This window comes from Eumetopias jubatus, unplaced genomic scaffold, assembly GCF_037043125.1.
Source record: "Eumetopias jubatus isolate StellerSeaLion01/CBP00866 unplaced genomic scaffold, mEumJub1_p1.0 scaffold_3, whole genome shotgun sequence".
Lineage (NCBI taxonomy): Eukaryota > Metazoa > Chordata > Mammalia > Carnivora > Otariidae > Eumetopias > Eumetopias jubatus.
In genome coordinates, this window is record NW_028274809.1 from 142,592,036 (window position 1) to 142,611,578 (window position 19,543).

General features: G+C 39.4%; 1 protein-coding gene and 1 pseudogene across 2 annotated transcripts in view; both read left to right on the top strand.

Moving 5' to 3' along the window:
- Positions 1 to 9,934, top strand: part of MTRF1 (mitochondrial translation release factor 1) — a 49,065-nt gene extending 39,131 nt beyond the window's left edge. For both annotated transcript variants that reach the window (XM_028106056.2, XM_028106058.2), the window contains exons 8-10: positions 939 to 1,075; positions 3,305 to 3,403; positions 8,082 to 9,934. In XM_028106056.2, coding sequence (XP_027961857.1) covers positions 939 to 1,075; positions 3,305 to 3,403; positions 8,082 to 8,195 — 350 coding nt within the window. In that variant the 3' untranslated portion in view covers positions 8,196 to 9,934. The remainder of the gene's footprint in view (positions 1 to 938; positions 1,076 to 3,304; positions 3,404 to 8,081) is intronic.
- Positions 9,935 to 16,174: 6,240 nt separating this feature from the next.
- LOC114210303 (mortality factor 4-like protein 1 pseudogene) lies at positions 16,175 to 17,816 on the top strand (annotated as a pseudogene).
- The last annotated feature ends 1,727 nt before the right edge of the window (positions 17,817 to 19,543 follow it).

Consider the following 19,543-nt stretch of genomic DNA (forward strand, 5'->3'; position numbering starts at 1 on the left):
CCCCCCAAATCAACTCTCCACAGCTCCTACCTTCCATGAGATGGCTGTTTTTCTACCTGTAGATGTGCAGTTTGTGCTCTCAGTCCTCAGATCAATTTCTTGGGTGTTCTTGGGTGTTCAGAATGATTTGATATTTATGAAGCTGTGATCAAGGAATTAGGCAAGCTTAGGGTCCCCCTACTCCTCCGCCATCTTAACTCAACTCCTAAATATATACATTTATAAATATATCTATACACATACACACTCCGCATATCTTCTTTATCCATTCATCTATTTTTTTTTAAGATTTTATTTATTTACTAGAGAGAGAGCGAGAGAGAGTGATAGAAAGCGAGGCAGACTCCCCGCTGAGCAGGGAGCCTGATGCCCCCGGGATCATGCCTGAGTCGAAGGCAGCTGCTTCACCGACTGAGCCCCCCCAGGCGGCCCTATCCATTCATCTGTTGATGGACAGTAGGGTTGTATCAAGTCATTTTTAAAACATCAGTTCTGTGCGAATTTGGGTGGAAAGCTGAGTGCTCCTTGACTAAAACAGAGAATGGAGCAGCACTGCGTGTGGTGGGACTCTGTTGGGCTGTCTGTCCGAAATAGTTGGGAGGGAGAGGCAGAGCTGTGGGTGTGAAAGTATGTGTGACCATTTGCAGATGCTACTGCTTCCAGTCTTCTCATCTGAAATATCCCCTTCAGATCTCAGAATCGAAATAGCCATCTACTGCTTTTATTAGCATGATTCAGGTATAGTTTCTAAAGTATGCTAAGTCTGAATTGTGTTTAATCCTTTGTGATCTTTTCCTGATTATCCTTTCCCCCTTTCAAATGTTCCTGAGGTCTATCTTTTTTTTTCCAGTTTTGTTGATATATCATTGAGATCTCAGTTCTATCTTAATTTGGCTTCTGGAGGCTACAGTTTACCTCTGATCCTTGTTATTTTTCAGGGCTTGTGGTAGAATGCCAACAAGAACGATCACAGATTAAAAATAAAGAAATAGCTTTGCGTGTGTTGAGAGCTAGACTCTACCAGCAGATTATTGAGAAAGACAGGTGTCAGCAACAAAGTACTAGAAAACTGCAGGTAAGATTTATATAGTATAATAATACTTCTGTGGGGCCCTGGCTGATTCAGTCAGAAGAGCATGTGACTCTTGATCTCAGGGTCATGAGTTTGAGTCCCATGTTGGGTGTAGAGATTGCTTAAAATAAAAAATAATAATAATACCTTTGCACAAAAGTCATCATTTTATGTAGAAAATGTAGCATTTGTTCTTGATCAAATGGGAATATCTTATAGGGAAAAAGGCTTATTTGTAAATAAGCAATAATTTCATGCACATGGACTAACTGATTATGGCTAAATTTGGATGTGCCAGTTTGCAAATGAATAGATGAGATATGCGTAAACTCAGAATTATTTCCCAGTTGTTTCCCTCCAGTGTTTGTATCATGACTGTTTTGAGAGGAGATTAGGTTAAAATAAAATAATTCTCTGGAAATTAAGGGATTTGCAGATTTTTTATTTAAAAAACCTATGCTTTTTTATTAAAACTCTGGGGTCAAAAGTAAATGGCACTGCCAAAAACTGGTAATGATGATTGTTACTGATGGGATGTGGGGGCAGGGGGTAGAAGAGAGATTTATTTCCACTATATATACCTTCTGTACTTCCTGAATTTTGTACTATATAAATGTCTAGTATTATTTATTCAAATATGTAGATAAATGCTAAGCAAAATGAATAAATGTCATTGTTTTAAGTAAACAAATTATAGGATTTTAAGTCCTAAGAAATGTAAAGTTGGTCTTTGAGAGAGGTTGGAAGAGAAAGTAGAATTACTATGCTTTTGTGTTATTTGCAGAGGGGTATGCTACACTAAATTTGGAAAGCTTTGTGGCCTTTTAGGATAATGAATTATATAAACTTAACCATTAATTATTCTTTTTGCCTAGATGTCCTGATATTCTGACACTTTTGCCCTTCTAGCTCTCCTTACCCACATTCTAACTTCCAAGTAGTAAAAGTGACAGGATTAATGGAATCTTAATACTCTGTGGTAATCCTACATTGTTGTCCAGCATCAGTATATACATTTGCAGATAGGAATGCTCATTAACAAACCATTGCTTCTTGGCACATAAGTGATGACATAAACACTAAGAACTCAGTGACATTTGAATTAATAAGACTTTGGGATTTGGGGCGCCTGGGTGGCTCGGTCGGTTAAGCGTCTGCCTTCAGCTCAGGTCATGATCTCAGGCTCCTGGCATTGAGCCCCATGTCGGGCTCCTTGCTCGGCAGGGAGTCGGCTTCTCCCTCTTCCTCTGTGCTCTCTCTCTCAAATACATAAATAAATAAAAATCTTAAAAAAAAAAAAAAGACATTGGGATTTACTTGCTGTTTGGCATTTTAGTACCAGATGTTTCACATAGTAATTTTTAAAGTAAGTAATTCAAGATTGGCCTGGTGCAAATTTGTGTGTGTGTGTGTGTGTGTGTGTGTGTGTGTCCTCTTCAGAAATTTCTGGTTTCAAGCGCCAGAAAAGACCTCCATGCCTCCCAATTAACTTGTCCATCTGTGTGAAACTTTTTAGTAGGTATTTCTAATGCTTAGAGAAGTTTTTGCTTCAACTAATACATAGAGTAGCTTTTATAAGGAAGGCATTATGCCAGGTTCTCAACCCTGGGTCCATTTATCTCCTAAAGAGCTTTGTATATGCCTCAGGCCCCAGCCCCCAGGAGTCTGACATAATTGATTTGGGTGGGAGCCTGGGCATTAATATGGTGCTTTGGGATAGTAGTTTCCATACCTGGCTGGTTGCAGAATGGATGGCTTGAGGAATGTTCTAAAAATCCATGATCCCTGATTTGGTATATCCGAGATTAGACTTTAAAATCTTTAATTTTAAAACATTCTCCTGATGGTCAGCCATATTTAATTTAGTTTCATATCATTTGCCTGAGAGGTTAAGAAAATAAGTTACAGAAATGTCTTTTTAGTCTTAAAAAGTGAAAGTGAGGGACGTCTGGGTGTCTCAGTCGTTTATGCATATGCCTTCGTCTCAGGTCATGATCCCAGGGTTCTGGGATCGAGTCCTACATCAGGCTCCCTGCTCAGCAAGAGCCTGCTTCTCCCTCTCCCACTGCCCCGCCTCCCTCTCACGCTGTCTCACTCTCTCTAGTAAATAAATAAAATCTTTTAAAAAAACTGAAACTGTTATAATAGAAAAGTCATTTATAAGTATGTTTTCCATTGTAGCAAAGGTAATTATAAAGTTAAAATATGAATTACCTTTTTGTTATGGCACAGGTGGGAACAAGAGCCCAGTCAGAGAGAATTCGGACATATAATTTCACCCAGGATAGAGTCACTGACCACAGGATAGCATATGAAGTTCGTGATATTAAGGTAATGTAACTTAATATGCTTTATGTACCTTTGCTTTTCAAAGAAAGTATACTCAAATTTTAGAGAGTTATATCTAAAATATTACCAAGTAATTTAAAATCATTAAGCCTGTTTAAGGTAGTATCCCCAAATAGGCAAACATTCATATTAGTTTCTTGGTAAGAAATGGGGTCTTAGTGCCAGTTTGAAACAGTTCTCTTTGAAGTCCAAATTCTTTGCTGTGCAATCACAGTTTATTAAGGTATATTCAATATACATATATACACTGTATCAGATTCCTGTTGCTGTGTAACAAATTACCACAAACCTCTTGGCTTAAAATAATATTTGTTATCTTATGGTTACAGTAGGTTAGAAATCTGGGCGCAGCAGAGCTGGGTTCTCTTCCCTCAGGTCCTAAAGACCTAAAGCAACCACAAGTTGCTTGCTAAGTGGCATTTCCGTATACCCTCTCCCACTTTGAATCTGGCAGGAATGGCTCAAGCCTTTTTAAGGGCTCACCTGTTTAGGTCAGGCCCACCCTGGTAATGTTCCTTTTGAATGACTCAACATCAACTGAATAATATTACTGGAGTGATATTCTGTCATATTCACAGCTTCTGCCTCCCCGTAAGGGAGGGAGTTCTGCAAGGTGTGTACACCAGGGGGCGTCTTAGAGTTCTGCCTACCACGATGAATTATTCATGAGATTCAGGAGTTATAATTATGCTGTTGGGTAAAGACCCTGTCAGCATGGTTTGAACATTAACCTAACTAAATCCCATTTGGCCAGACCATTGGCATTAATACATTAATGATGAAGCACAAGAAAATTCCCCTTTTGTTTCCCCTGAAGGGGAAAATGAATTGGTTCTCATAAAGGACTATGTACAAAAGGCAAGAGGTAGAAGGTTTTGATTTTTTTCCTTGATGTCATGAGATACCTAGGGCTTCTTTCACTTGATTCTGTCCCATTCTATACTCAAAATTAAAGTCCTAATTTTACAAGGGAAATGTCTGTGTTTTTAAAATATTTAGAAATTTCTGTGTATCTTATGTCACTTCCCCTGTCTTCCTAGCAATTTAAGACTGTCTCGAATAGGAACATAATAGCCTTGTCAAAAAGGAGAAGATATTTGCTAACTTCCCCTTCCTCAGGAAACACACAATAATAACCAGACATGTTTGGCCATATTGTTCTGATTACACCATATTCTTTCAGTTGTTTTTCTGGTAGTGGTGATGGTTTTCCCTGAGGCGGCTGCATTCTTATGACCAGTAATATTTTTTAGAATAGCCCTTAGGTCCTGAGTTAGTATTCAGTGTTGAAACAGAGGTAGGTTAAGTGGCTTTTATAGTTATAAAATATCTGGCTTTGGCCTGAATGCTAACATGTTATTATTAACTAAACTAACATGCCAGATTCAGAAATAATTAGGGAAATTATACTTGTGTGCTCTCATAATGACTAACCAGCCCATTGGAAAGAAAAAAAAGCATCCCATATTAGTGAAAGGATAAAGTTTGGAAATGTGATGAAAAAAATGTAGTAAAACATTAAAATCTGTATGAAGGACAGTAAAGAGACTAGTAGGAGTGAGTAACTTGGGAAGAGAATAGTTGTAGATGAGGCAGGAAGAGTGATATGGGCCTTAACCCCGGGGACAATGGCCACAGGACAGAATGGAAGGAGTGGAGAGGGAAGAAAGTGGATGTCTGCAGGACCCAGCTCAGCTAAGCTCAGCTTTGCGCCTTTATTTTAGAGGCTGGCCCTCTCCCTACTCCCTACCCTCTCCCTACTCTCCCTACTCCATTTCTAGTTCCTAGCTGCTCTGTTCTTACAGGATCATGGTCCTGACCCAAGACAATAATTGGTTTGTTTGGGGAAGAAATCCGAACAAGCCCCCACCAATGAGTTCCTTCCTAGCATTTTTAAACTGGACAAAGAGGGCCATTCTCTTGGATAAAACTGAAATATGTAAAATGTATAAGAGGTTAGAAGCCACATTTCCAAACCATGAGGGGAAGGCAATGTTCAGTAAGAGATGAAGCTGATATTGAAAGGAGCAAAAATAGAATTGGATGGAAAGAATCTGGATGATACTAATCCCCACATTCATCTGTTCCTGTGGCCAGCTTCACTCTCAGGGCAGTGGCAGTAGCCTTTCCGTTCCTATCCTTGGGTTCTGTGAGGTCACCTCGTATTCTTAGTATGAGTTCTCCCGTAGGTAATTGTATTTTTATTTTTATCCATCTAGATCATACACACAGACTACCCTGTAATACGCTGTTTTACGTTTTTATTCTGCTTCTTAAAGTCCTTGTGCAAATTCCTTCACATCAGCCCATCTCCTGCCCTGTATCCCTCTTGCACGGGAAATTTCCCCTTGCCCTTTATACTTTGTTTCTGTGCCTTTCTTCACCCTCATTCTTTTGACTGAAATGCTCTGCTTGTCTCTCTTTGGAGAAATAACTGTTCTGTTTATAAGATCTAATGCAAACTTGTTCTTCCTTCCTAAACTCTTCCCTGATACTACCTTCTTCTGAAAATTAACCTTACAGCCCTCACTTGCTTCTTTTTAAATTTCTTTCACTGATGGTGGTGCCTCGCTCTGTCACTAGATTATGAGCTTCTGAAGATTAGGAATCCCAATCTTTCAACTTTGGTCTTTGTGTCTCTAGCACTCTGATTAATCCAATCAAACTCTAAATGTGATGTGATTATCAGTTAAGGGTGATAATCCTTTTAACATAATTTCCAAATGATGAAATCACCTTGGCAATACCATGATAATTTGAACTCTGGGCCTGCTGATTTTATAAACAATTCCCCATATTATGCTCAAAATGATATAAATTTTAATTTCAAAACTTCATCATAGGGCTTTTGCATTACTTTTAAATTTTGATTGGTTTTAATATATGCTGGTGTTTTGTGGAATACAAAGATACTAAGGCATTTTTTTCTGCTCCAGTTTAACTTAAAAGATGAACATATTTACTTAACCTAAAATTCAACGTTAAGGGGGCACCTGGGTGGCTCAGTCGGTTAAGCCTCTGCCTTTGACTCAGGTCATGGTCTTGGTTGGGGTCCTGGGATCCAGCCCCAAGTCAGGCTTCTTGCTCAGCGGGGAGTCTGCTGCTCCCTCTGCTGCTCCCCCTGCTTGTTCTCTCTCTCTGTCAAATGAATAAATAAAATCTTTAAAAAAAATTCAACTTTAAGATCATTCAAGAAAGACCAAACCCAAGTTTAGTTCACACCAGGACACCTGGGTGGCACAGTCAGTTGGGCTCCTGGCTCTTGGTTTCGGCTTGGGTCATGATCTTAGGGTCCTGGGATCGAGCCCAGCACAGAGTCTGCTCAAGACTTTTTGTCCCTCTCGGTGTGCCCCTCCTCCCTGCTCTCTCTTTCTCTCTCTCTAAGGTAAATAAAATCTCAATCATGCTGACATCAAAACTTTAAAAATGTTCTGTGTTCCAGATGTTGACATAGAAATATTTCCATTAGGCCAATGTCTAGATTTTGAACATTTCTAAAATATGAGACTGTGCTAATTCACTGTGCCCAACAACTCTATTACACAGAACTCCTATAACACAGGAAGAAAACACAGGTACTAAAAGTTATTTTAGTGACTTATAGAGAAGAACTGTAGAGAAGACTACAGGGAAGTCTAACAACACTTTTCACCCAAAGGACTTATTTTGGGGTAACCATAAGAGCATTTATTTTTCTGAACTTTTTATTTGGAAATTTTCAAGTATATATTGAGACTGGTGCAGTATACACCCTCTACCTAGATGCCACAGTTGTTAACATTTGCCTTCTCTTCCTTTTCTGCCGCCTTCGGTGTTGATGAACCATTTGAAAGCAAGTTGCAGACCTCAAAACACTTGTCCCGTAAATATTTTGGCATAAATCTTTTTTTTTTTTTTTTTGGTCACACAGAGCTTTCTAGATTTTAAAACCGCCATATTTCCAATTCAAGAAGACCCAGAACTAGCATAAGCCCCTTTTGGATGAAATAAAATCTAAATTTGAAGGTTGGCGTGAGAAGTGTGAGCGCAGGAATGGCCCTGGGGACGTCCAGAGGATTTGGCAAGCAGAGATTGGCAGGGAGTGGCAGGTGTGCGGGTTCAAGTGGCAGCAAGCTGCCTGGGGTGTGAAGATTGAGGCATTTCAGTCTTTTTTACCCTGGGGAAATAATGTGTTACGAATGACAAGGGTGGAATTTTCAGGACTAGAGTAAAAAAGCCTTATCTTTTCTCGGGAACAAAAGAAGGGATTCAGCAAACATATCCTCCCAAAGGTGGTTTGAGATCCTAGAACCCTGTTGTCAGGAACATCAAGCAAAGGAATTTAAAAAGAGATTCAGATCTCCTTTGTGTTGTTGTCTCCAGAGTTGTTGGAAAGATCCAACTCCCAGAAGCTTGATTTTTAAACAAAATGCTAATGTAAACAATTAAAAGAAAGAGTAGAATTCCATTTACTCTTTTGGATTCACTTTATAAGAGGCCAATATAACCGGGGATCCTCCCAAGTTAGCAGATTGTTCATTATATTAGAGAACCACCTTAGTAATCCATTGTTGGTATTAAATAGTGACTCTAAAGAAGCAAAGTAAATACACATTTAATTCTTTGCTTTGTTTCTCCTTTATTTCTAGTAATCAGGTTTTTATAATAACTCTTTTACCAGGAATTTTTATGTGGGGAGAAGTGTCTGGATCAGCTAATTCAGAGACTGCTTCATTCAGCAGATGAAGAAGCCATTACTGAATTTTTGGATGAAAACCTTAAATCAGCAAAATAAATGCAGATTTATTATTATTATATAAATGAAATGGACCTATCTCAAGAAGCAAGCTGTTCATAAAGTACAGCTAAAATGACACAGTATGTACAAATATATTTTTTAATGAATAAGTCACATTTCTTGACCTGAGCTTATAAAGTACAATCCAACTCTTCAAGCAGAAAACAAGCATGCGTTGAAGAGAAATAAAGTATTGAGAATTGACTATGTGATACAAGTTTATAAACTGTAAACCCATTTCAAGAAAAAGTATTGTTAATCATGTTAAAATTAGGTTTTAAACTGCTACTTTTAAATAAAAAATAAATAAAGATTGTGAAGACTAGGAGTCAATAACAGTGAGCATGTCCAGGATACAAGTTGTAGAGCTCTTTGAGACTGGAACAAATTCTATACAGTATAAACTACAAGCCAGTATTTAAAGTGAACTGTCTGCTTGGCTTTTATTTCTCATTTTTCTTTGGCCTAATATGAGCATCAACAGATGAGGTGTAACATGAGTAATTCTCTATGCCTGGTTTTGTGCAGTGATATACATAGGACCCAGTCCTTACCTTACAGAGCTTCCAGTTGAATGACAGAGCCAAAATATAAACCACGAACTGTAATACCATGTGACGTGGTGTATTTAGTACTTGTTCTCAGAAAGTTTCTTAAGTAAAAAAGAAAGGGGTTATTATTTTAGATATTCCTCAGAAGGAAATATGTGCCCAGGAAAGACTAGCTAAAATAGAGTTTTAAGACCAATGGAATTAGGAGGTAAACAGAGAAGTGAAATTATTTTTCCCCAGTTTTTTATTTTGAAAATCTTCAAGCACATAGAAAAAGTTTTTAAAATAATTTTTAAGAAATAGTGCAGTGAACAACTAGGTATTTACCCAAAGGATACAAAAATACAGATTCAAAAGGGTACATGCACCCCAGTGTTTATAGCAACATTATCAACAATAGCCGAACTATGGAAAGAGATCAAAGAATAGAGAAAGAAAATGTGGTAATATATATAATGGAATATTACTCAGCCATCAAAAAATGAAATCCTGCCATTTGCAAAGATGTGGATGGAGATAGAGTATTATGCTAAGCAAAATAAATCAATCAGAGAAAGACAAATACCATATGATCTCACTCATATGTGAAATTTAAGAAACAAAACAGATGAACATACGGGGGTGGGAAGAGAGAGGGAAACAAACCATAAGAGACTCTTAATGATAGAGAACATTCTGAGGGTTGATGGAGGGAGGGGAAGGTGGGTGAGTGATGGGTTAGATGGGCTATGGGCATTAAGGAGGGCATTTGTTATGATAAGCACTGGGTGTTATATGTAAGTGATGAATCACTGAATTCTACTCCTGAAACCAATATCTCACTGTATGTTAACTAACTAGAATTTAAATAAAAATTTGAAAAGAAAAAAAAATGAAATAGAGCCAAACCAAAAAAAAAAAAAAAAAAAGGAAAGAAATAGTGCAAATGAACAGTATATATTACCCTTTTGCTACGGTTGTCTTTTGCTCTCTCCATACACATGCACATATGTGTGGTGGTTATTGGACCATTTAAGTCAGTTGCAGATGTTGTAACTCCACACCAAAATATCTCAGCGTGTCCTAAGAATAGGGACATTCTCCTACAAATCAAAACTCCATTATTACATTTAATTGTAAAATAATAATTATATAATATGATCTAATATCTATCACATATTAAAATTTCTTCAGTTATCCCTAAAATGTCTTTTTAGCTGTTTTTGTTTGTTAGTTTTGTGCAATCCAGGATCCAACCAAGATTCATATACTGTATTTGGTTGTATGTCTTTAGTGTTTGGATTAATCCCCCAGCCTTTTTTTCCACATAACGTTGACCTTTTGAAGAGGTTTTTTATAGAATGACCTACATCCACATTTGTCTGGCTGCTTCCTCAAGGTATTGGTAACTTTTATTCATCCGTTCAATGTACTATAAAGTAATATTAAATCTAAAAATTAATTAAATTCAGTTAACACATTTGGCAAGACTACTTCCTAGGTAATGTGAAATTCATAGTGTATTGTATCAGGAAGTTCCACTATTAGTGATGCTGAGTTTGGAAACTGTCAGATTGCTCCATTATAATGGTACATGTTCTTTGTAATAATTAGTATGTAATGTATGGGGTAATACTTTGGCATTAGATGAACATTTGATTCCTCGTTAGTGCTAGACAGCTTCTCAGATGACCCCAGTGATCTCATCCCTGGCATTCATGTGCCTGTGTAATCTCCTCCCCTTGAACAGGAGCTGGATTTCTTGACTATCTTCTAACAAATAGAATGTGATAGGAGGGGTAGGATTGTCACTTCCAATATTAGGTTATAAAAAGACCTGACTCTGGCTCTGCCTCTCTTTCTGGCCACTTACACTGTTGCTGGGTGGACTGGGGAAGCTCTTGGTCTTGTCACAAGAAAGAATTCAAGGGCAGACCAGACACAATGGTTGAGCAGTGCAAGTAGGAAAGTTTATTAAAGTGAGTACAATCTCAAGATGTGAGAGCAGGTGAGCTCAAAGGAAGCTGGTGGAGTATTTATTACCTGAGGAGGGGATTTTGGGGGGAGCAGGTTTTCGTGCCTTTTCTCCGTTACTCGGTCAGGTTTTCTGGCCTTTGTCTTGGGGCCCGGCTGGTTTGATCCAGCTTCTTGTGGCTTTATTTTTGGAATGCTGCCTGGTTTCTAATTCTCCCCCCATCCCTGGGACATAGCCTTGACTCCCACTCTGCTGGCCTGCAGGCATCCTGTTAAAACCTAACTTCCTACTCTAACAACACTGTTGGAAGCAAGATGATGTGAGCAGCTCTGTGGAATAGCCCACATTGTGTGACAAAACTGGGACCCTTGTCCTGACAGCTCTCCAGGAATTAAAGTCGGCCAACTAGCACATGTATGAGCTTGGAAACAGATCATTCAGCCCTAGTGGTGTCTTGAAATGACAGTGGTTCTGGACAACAGCTTAACTTTAATTTCACAAGAGAGCCCTTGAGGGTGCCTGGGTGGCTTAGTCGTTAAAGCGTCTGCCTTCGGCTCAGGTCATGATCCCAGGGTCCTGGGATTGAGCCCCGCATCGGGCTCCCTGCTCCGTGGGAAGGCTGCTTCTCCCTCTCCCACTCCCCCTGCTTGTGTTCCCTCTCTCGCTGTCTCTCTCTCTGTCAAATAAATAAATAAAATCTTTAAAAAAAAAAAAGAGAGAGAGCCCTTGAGCCAGAGGCACACCACTAAGCTGCTCTAGGACCTGACTCTAAGAAATTGAGTAAATTAATGGTTTTTGCTGCAAATTGGGGGGTAATTTGTTATACCAAATTGTATGTAATGAATATACCTAGTGGCCTTTCATCTCATTGATTTTAACGTCAGTTAATGATTCCTGCTTTGCCCTGTTCCACTGGAGTTAAAAAATGGTGATGTTCTTGTTCTTTCTACGTTAATAGCTGGCATTCTTTAAAGAAAGCTTTCCTTTGTTTTTCCTCTCACTTTCTCTAAGTTGAGAGATAATTTAATCCTATTTGGATCAATATCATTATTATTTCCCCAGGGGTAAACATTGCCCTCTAAAATAATTGATGTCTCTGGAGAATCTGATTTAATTTGAAATAACATTCAATTAAATAGGGAGTTTCAGGGTAAACATTAGAAACTGATTTTTATTGTCGGGTAGTTTACATAACAGAAACATCCTGGGGCAACTGGCTGGCACAGTCAGAAGAACATGAGACTCTTGATCTAGGGGTCATGAGTTTGAGCCCCACATTGGGCATAGAGATTACTTAAAAAAAAATAAAAACATTTTTTTAAAAGAAACATTTATCCAAGGAAATGTAAATTAAAATACTGCATGAATCAAGGCAAAATGAAGATAGTCTAATTTGCTATACGAGTCAAATGTGAGATGACATGTCATTTAAAAAATTTTTTGCAGAAAAAAAATCACTAAATACATAAACCTCAAAATATGATGTCTGCAAAAAATTCATTAAGAAAGTGAAAAATTAAGAGGGAAAGCGAGAGAAAGGGGCATTGATGTGTTCCATTTATTCATTAACATTCAATACATAGCAAGGAAGGGCAGGCTCTAAGACTGAACGAGGACAAAAGGAAAAGTGCTTCTTCATCCAAAGAGAGGCTCCGCCTTCCCAGAAGGAAGTCCAGAGCTTCCTACCACCACCAAGGTCTTTGCCCTTCCCTGGTTTTCCGGCTCTGGCTTTCCCTTAAAGCACACACTTTATTTGGAGGAAAAAAAATCAAAAGTTGGAACTATGAACCTATAAAAATTTTGGGTGGTGTTTTTTCTCAAACCTCTGTATATGTACAAATCACTTGGGGATCTCACCATAATGCAGATTTTAATTCAGAAGGTCTGAGGCCTGTTTGGCATTTCCACAATTCATTTCATTTCCACAAGCTCCCAGGTAAAGATGGATACTTCTGACTCACAAACAGCACTTGGAGTAGCAAAGATACAGGATACCTATTATTCAGTGAGTACTTTCAGTTGTTATACATATTATTTTTGTATAATGAGTTTCAGTTAAACTTGAAATCCTACGTCATTCACATAGACGAATTTATGTCCCAAACTATGAAGATAAAGTTGACATCTTTTAACTGTTAGTAGAAAAATGTTAGGAATCGGGGCACCTGGGTGGCTCAGTCATTTTGGGCTCAGGTCATGATCCCAGGGTCCTGGGATCGAGCCCCGCATCGTTTCTCCCTCTCCCACTCCCCCTGCTTGTGTTCCCTCTCTCACTATATCTCTCTCTGTCAAATAAATAAAATCTAAAAAAAAAAAAGAAAAATGTTAGGAATCAACCTATAAGCCAATGATAAATCAGGGTTCTTATAAAAAATTTGAAAAGCCAAAGTTTATTGCCTCATATGCACAGCACCTTTAGAATACCAAAGAATAACAAACCTTATTTAGAAAATAAACGAGATATTTTTAATTAACTTTAAAATTTAGTAAGGGAATCTAAGATCAACAAACTACTACAGTCAAAAAACTAAAAGAAACTATCTTTAAAAGCATCTTATTACTCTGCAAACTCAACACCCAAAGAACAAATAATCCAATCAAGAAATGGGCAGAAGACATGAACAGACATTTTTCCAAAGAAGTCATGCAAATGGCCAACAGACACATGAAAAAGTGCTCAACATCACTCGGCATCAGGGAAATCCAAATCAAAACCTCAATGAGATACCACCTCACACCAGTCAGAATGGCTAAAATTAACAAGTCAGGAAACAACAGATGTTGGCAAGGATGCAGAGAAAGGGGAACCCTCCTATACTGCTGGTGGGAATGCAAGCTGGTGCAGCCACTCTGGAAAACAGTATGGAGGTTCCTCAAAAAGTTGAAAATAGAGCTACTCTATAACCCAGCAATTGCACTACTGGGTACCCCAAAGATACAAATGTAGTGATCCGAAGGGGTATGTGCACCCCAATGTTTATAGCAGCAATGTCCACAATAGCCAAACTATGGAAAGAGCCAAGATGTCCATTGACAGATGAATGGATAAAGAAGATGTGGTGTATATATACAATGGAATATTATGCAGCCATCAAAAAAAAAACTAAATCTTGCCATTTGCAACAACGTGGATGGAACTAGAAGGTATTATGCTAAGCGAAATAAGTCAATCAGAGAAAGACACATATCATATGATCTCACTGGACTTTGCATCCCCAAGGGATATCAACGTGGAGGTCAACATTTCTTGGATGCCAGGAGGTTACTGCCATCATGATGATTGGCATCATGAGTTATGGCAGCCTCATGCTGGTGAGACTCATAACAACGACATATGGCCACATATGTCATAACCCTATGCCTCCAAGAGGCTGCCATCTTGTTGAGGGGCCAGACTCCTCAGCAAGGATACGAAACTCCCCTGCAAACAACTGGCACACAGTAGGAGTTACATATTAGTGGTTCACAGAGCTGACCTACCATCTAGATCTCGTAGGAAGATTTTAGAACTACAGTGCCTGGGACCCATCCCAGACCTGCTGAATCAGGATTTCTGGGGATGAAGGTTCTGTATTTTAAAAAGCCTTTGAGGGGGAACCCTCCTACACTGTTGGTGGGAATGCAAGCTGGTGCAGCTACTCTGGAAAACAGTATGGAGGTCCCTCAAAAAGTTGAAAATAGAGCTACCATATGATCCAGCAATTGCACTACTGGGTATTTACCACAAAGATACAAATGTAGGGATCCGAAAGGGTACGTGCACCCCAATGTTTATAGCAGCAATGTCCACAATAGCCAAACTGTGGAAAGAGCCAAGATGTCCATCAATGTGGTATATATGTACAACGGAATATTATGCAGCCATCAAAAAAGTGAAATCTTGCCATTTGCAACAACATGGATGGAACTGGAGGGTATTATGCCGAGCAAAATAAGTCAATCAGAGAAAGACGTATCATATGACCTCACTGATATGAGGAATTCTTAATCTCAGGAAACAAACTGAGGGTTGCTGGAGTGGTGGGGTGTGGGAGGGATGGGGTGGTTGGGTGATGGAAATTGGGGAGGGTATGTGCTATGGTGAGCACTGTGAATTGTGTAAGACTGATGAATCACAGACCTGTACCTCTGAAACAAATAATACACTATATGTTTAAAAAAAAAAGATAGTAGGAAGGGAAAAATGAAGGGGGGGGACGTCAGAGGGGGAGATAAACCATGAGAGACTATGGACTCTGAGAAACAAACTGAGGGTTCTAGAGGGGAGAGGGGCGGGGGGGTTGGGTTAGCCTAGTGACGGGTATTAAGGAGGGCACGTACTGCATGGAGCACTGGGTGTTATACGCAAACAGTGAATCATGGAACACTACATCAAAAATTGATGTAATGTATGATGACTAACAAAATAATATTAAACATCTTACTCTTGTGTTAGGGGTCAATAGTGATTAGGAGGATGTGGAGGGGGCTGCTTCTGGGATGCTGGTAATGTCTTATTTCTTAACTTTCTTAACCTGAGTGGTGTTACACAGGTGTATTCATTTTGTGATAATTCATTGCATTTATGGGGTGCCTGGGTGGCTCAGTCAGTTGGGCATCTGCCTTCAGCTCATGTCATGATCCTGGGGTCCTGGGATCAAGCCCCACTTCGGGCTCCCTGCTCAGCTCAAATAAGTAAATAAAATCTTTTCTAAAAAAATTCTTGCATTGCACTACTGGGTATTTACCCCAAAGATACAAATGTAGTGATCCAAAGGGGCACATGCACCCCAATGTTTATAGCAGCAATGTCCACAATAGCCAAACTATAGAAAGAGCCTAGATGTCCATCAACAGATCAATGGATAAAGAAGATGTGGTATATATATATATACAATGGAATATTATGCAGCCATCCAAAAAAAGGAAATCTTGCCATTTGCAATGACGTGGATAGAACTAGAGGATATTATGCTAAGCAAAAGAAGACGATCAGAGAAAGACAAGTATTATATGATCTCACTGATACGAGGAATTTGAGAAACAAGACAGAGGATCATAGGGGAAGGGAGGGAAAAATGAAACAAGACGAAACCAGAGAGGGAGACAAACCATAAGAAACTCTTAATCTCGGGGTGCCCGGGTGGCTCAGTCATTAGGCGTCTGCCTTTGGCTCAGGTCATGATCCCAGGGTCCTGGGATAGAGCCCCACATTAGGCTCCCTGCTCAGCGGGAAGCCTGCTTCTCCCTCTCCCACTCCCTCTGCTTGTGTTCCCTCTCTCACTGTGTCTTTCTCTGTCTAATAAATAAATAAAAATCTTTAAAAAAAATTTAAAAAAATAGAAATGAGAGTGAAAAACAATACAGATGGGGCCCAGGATGACAAACTAGCAGCCCCTGCGTGCACAACAGGCCTGAATTAGAGGTTGTGGAGAGAAAGGGCCTAACTTTCGCGGGGTGGGAGGAGGTGGCAATGGAGACTTATAAATTGCATGAAGCCTAAATTCTGGGGAGGTGAGTGAGTGCTGTGCTTGCGTGGGCTTCTTTATGAAACAAAGTGTGTAAAAATTGCCATAAAGAACAAACAAGTGAAATACTATATTCATTACAGTGGTTGGGATGAAGGAGTTCCAGAAAGCGAGTACTCAGATGCAGGGAAACCATCTGCAGAAACAGAACTTGAAGAAGTCAGACACACACACACACACACACACACACACACACACACACACACACACACACACACACACACACACACACAATGTCAATAAGGAGCAACAATCAGAGGGGAAGATGAGAGGCGTTGCCCCAGGAAAGAGGATGTCTGATCTGTAAGAACGTTGAAGTCACCCAGAAATGGAAATGGTGGCAGTACCAGTGAGCCTCAGCCTCAGAAGAAGAAAAGGGCCAGAGTAGATCCTGCTGCTGGAAACATGAACAGAGTTGAAGTTAAAGATTTTTTTTTTAATGATTTTATTTATTTATTTGACAAACACAGCAAGAGAGGGAACACAAGCAAGGGGAGTGAGAGAGGGAGAAGCAGGCTTCCTGCGGAGCAGGGAACCCGATGCGGGGCTCCATCCCAGGACCCTGGGATCATGACCTGAGCCGAAGGCAGACACTTAACGACTGAGCCACCCAGGCGCCCTGAAGTTAAAGATTTCTGAAGAACTAAAATCATGGATTGTTGGGGTGCCTGGGTGGCTCGGTAGGTTAGGCGTCTGCCTTCAGCTCAGGTCATGATCTCAGGGTCCTGGGATTGAGCCCTGCATTGGACTCTCTGCTCAACAGCTGAGTCTGCATCTCCCTCTCCCTCTGTGATCTCTCTCGCTCTCACTCACTCAAATAAAAATCTTTCATAAAAATTTTTTTAATTAAAAAAAAACCATGGATTGTTAATGACTGAGGCGTAATTACCAGGCAAAAACAGTTCTATCTTCCTGTCAAGAAGAATATGGATTCCATTGTAAAGGATTATGCAAATTATAAGAAATCTTGAGGAAACACAGAAAATAAGGACTATACTGTTAATGAGGTTGTGGCAGGAATTTTAAAAAATTGGAATGTAATGTTGGGCGCTCAGCTACTCTACAAATTTGAAAGACCCCAGTGTGTGAATTCCTCAAAGGTTGCCCTGAATCACCTTTGTCCCATTTATATGGAGTGCCACCTTGAGAACTGGAGCAGTGTTGATCTATACACTCTAAAAGAAGAGATTCTTAATGACTGAATGATCTTCACAATTTCCTGGCAAAGAATTCTGCAACTTTTAGTGCCAGCAATTATGAAGTGGCTCCTAAGAGAAGGTATAATTGATAGTAAATTAAATGCACAGACCTTAAGAGACAGTTGAGTTTGTTAATGGCATACACCCGTGTAACCACCAGCCCAAGCAAGAAGAGGACATTTACCTCATCCCTGAAACTTCCCTTGCATTCCTTTCCAGTTGATCCAGCAACCTGCCAAAACCCCTTCCCCGAACAGTGGCAGCCTCTAATATGATTTTTTCTTAAATGATTTATAGTCACCATAACTTATTTTCACTATTCTGGAACTTCACATACACTGTGTACTCTTGCATATCTCGCTTCTTTAGATCAACATAAAAGTTTTGAAACCTCACACTGGCACATATCAAAGGTTGTATCTTTTTATTTCTGAGTAGTAGTACACTGTATGGATATACCAGAATTAATTTTTTTCATTCTCCTATTGATGCACATGTGGATTGTTTCCAGTTTTTGGCTATTATAGATGAAGGTACTGTGAACATTCCTGCACAAGTCTTTTGCGGACATATGTTTTAATTTCCTTTGGGCAAATAAATGCTTAGGGGAAATTACTGAGTGTTTAACATCCAAAGAAACTACCAGTTTTCTAAAATAGATATACCAAATTATATTCCTATTGTTAGTATATGAAGGTTCCAAAGGCTCCCTATCATCACCAACATTTAGCATTTTTGACCTTTTTAAATTTAGCCATTCTCTTAGATATACAGTGTTTTCTCATGAATTTAATTTGCATTCATCTGAGGATGAATGACATTGAGGAGCTTTCTCATGTTTTTAGTGACTATTGAGTTTATGTATCACAAATATTTTTTTTTAAGTTTCATTTATTTAAGTAATTTCTACACCCAGTGTGGGGCTTGAACTCACAACTCCAAGAGTCACATGCCCTTCCGACTGAGTCAGCGAGGCACCCCTACAAATATAAATAAATAAATAAATAAATAAATAAATAAATAAATTGCAGACTATGACTTGTCTTTTTATTTTTTTCACTGCCTTTTGAAAGGCAAAAGCTTGTAATTTTGTTGAAGTTCACTTTATCATTTTTTTATGATTAATGTTTTTTGTGTCCTGAAATGTCTGCCTACCTCAGAGTCAGAGATAGCTTTCTGTATTTTCTTTTAGAAGTATTAGAGTTTTCACTTCTCTGTTTAATGTTAAGATCCATTTAGAATTTTGTGTGTGTGGAATAAGCTAAGGGTCAAAGTTCTTTTTCTCTTTTTTTTTTTACATCGTGAACTGGTTGTTTAACACCATTTGTTGAACAGACTTTCCTCTTCCCGTTGAATTGCAGTGATACCAATGCTAGGTTTCTAAAATGTTAAATTCAGGGGCACCTGGGTGGCTCAGTCGTTAAGCGTCTGCCTTTGGGATCAAGTCCTGAGCCCCGCATCAGGCTCCCTGCTCAGCGGGAAGCCTGCTTCTTCCTCTCCCACTCCCCTTGCTTGTGTTCCCTCTCTCGCTGTGTCTCTCTGTCAAATAAATAAAATCTTTAAAATAAATAAATAAGGGGCGCCTGGGTGGCTCAGTCATTGGGCATCTGCCTTTGGCTCGGGTCATGATCCCAGGGTCCTGGGATGGAGGCCCACTTCAGGCTCCCTGCTCGGCGGGGAGGCCTGCTTCTCCCTCTCCCACTCCCCCTGCTTGTGTTCCCTCTCTCGCTGTCTCTCTCTCTGTCAAATAAATAAATTTTTTAAAAAATCTTTAAAAAAATAAAATGTTAAATTCACTTCCTCAGTTGCACTAGCCACGTTTGAAGTACTCAAGAGCTACCTGTGGCTTGCGGCTACCTTATCAGTCAGCACAGAGAAAATGTTCGCAGCATCACAAAGTTCCGCACAGCTCTTGACCTTAGGGCACAGTGCCTGCTAAATACTTTGGATTGCGTAAAAGGTAATCTAAACCAACTAACAAAGGGCAGATATCAGGAAGTTAAAAATCAATCACTGAACTGATATGCATTACCTGAATTGGTCAAATTCAGAGACAGAAAGTAGAATGGTGGTTAGTAGGGGGTTGGGGGAAAGGGGAAAGGAGAGTTACTGTGAATGGGTACAAAGCTTCAGT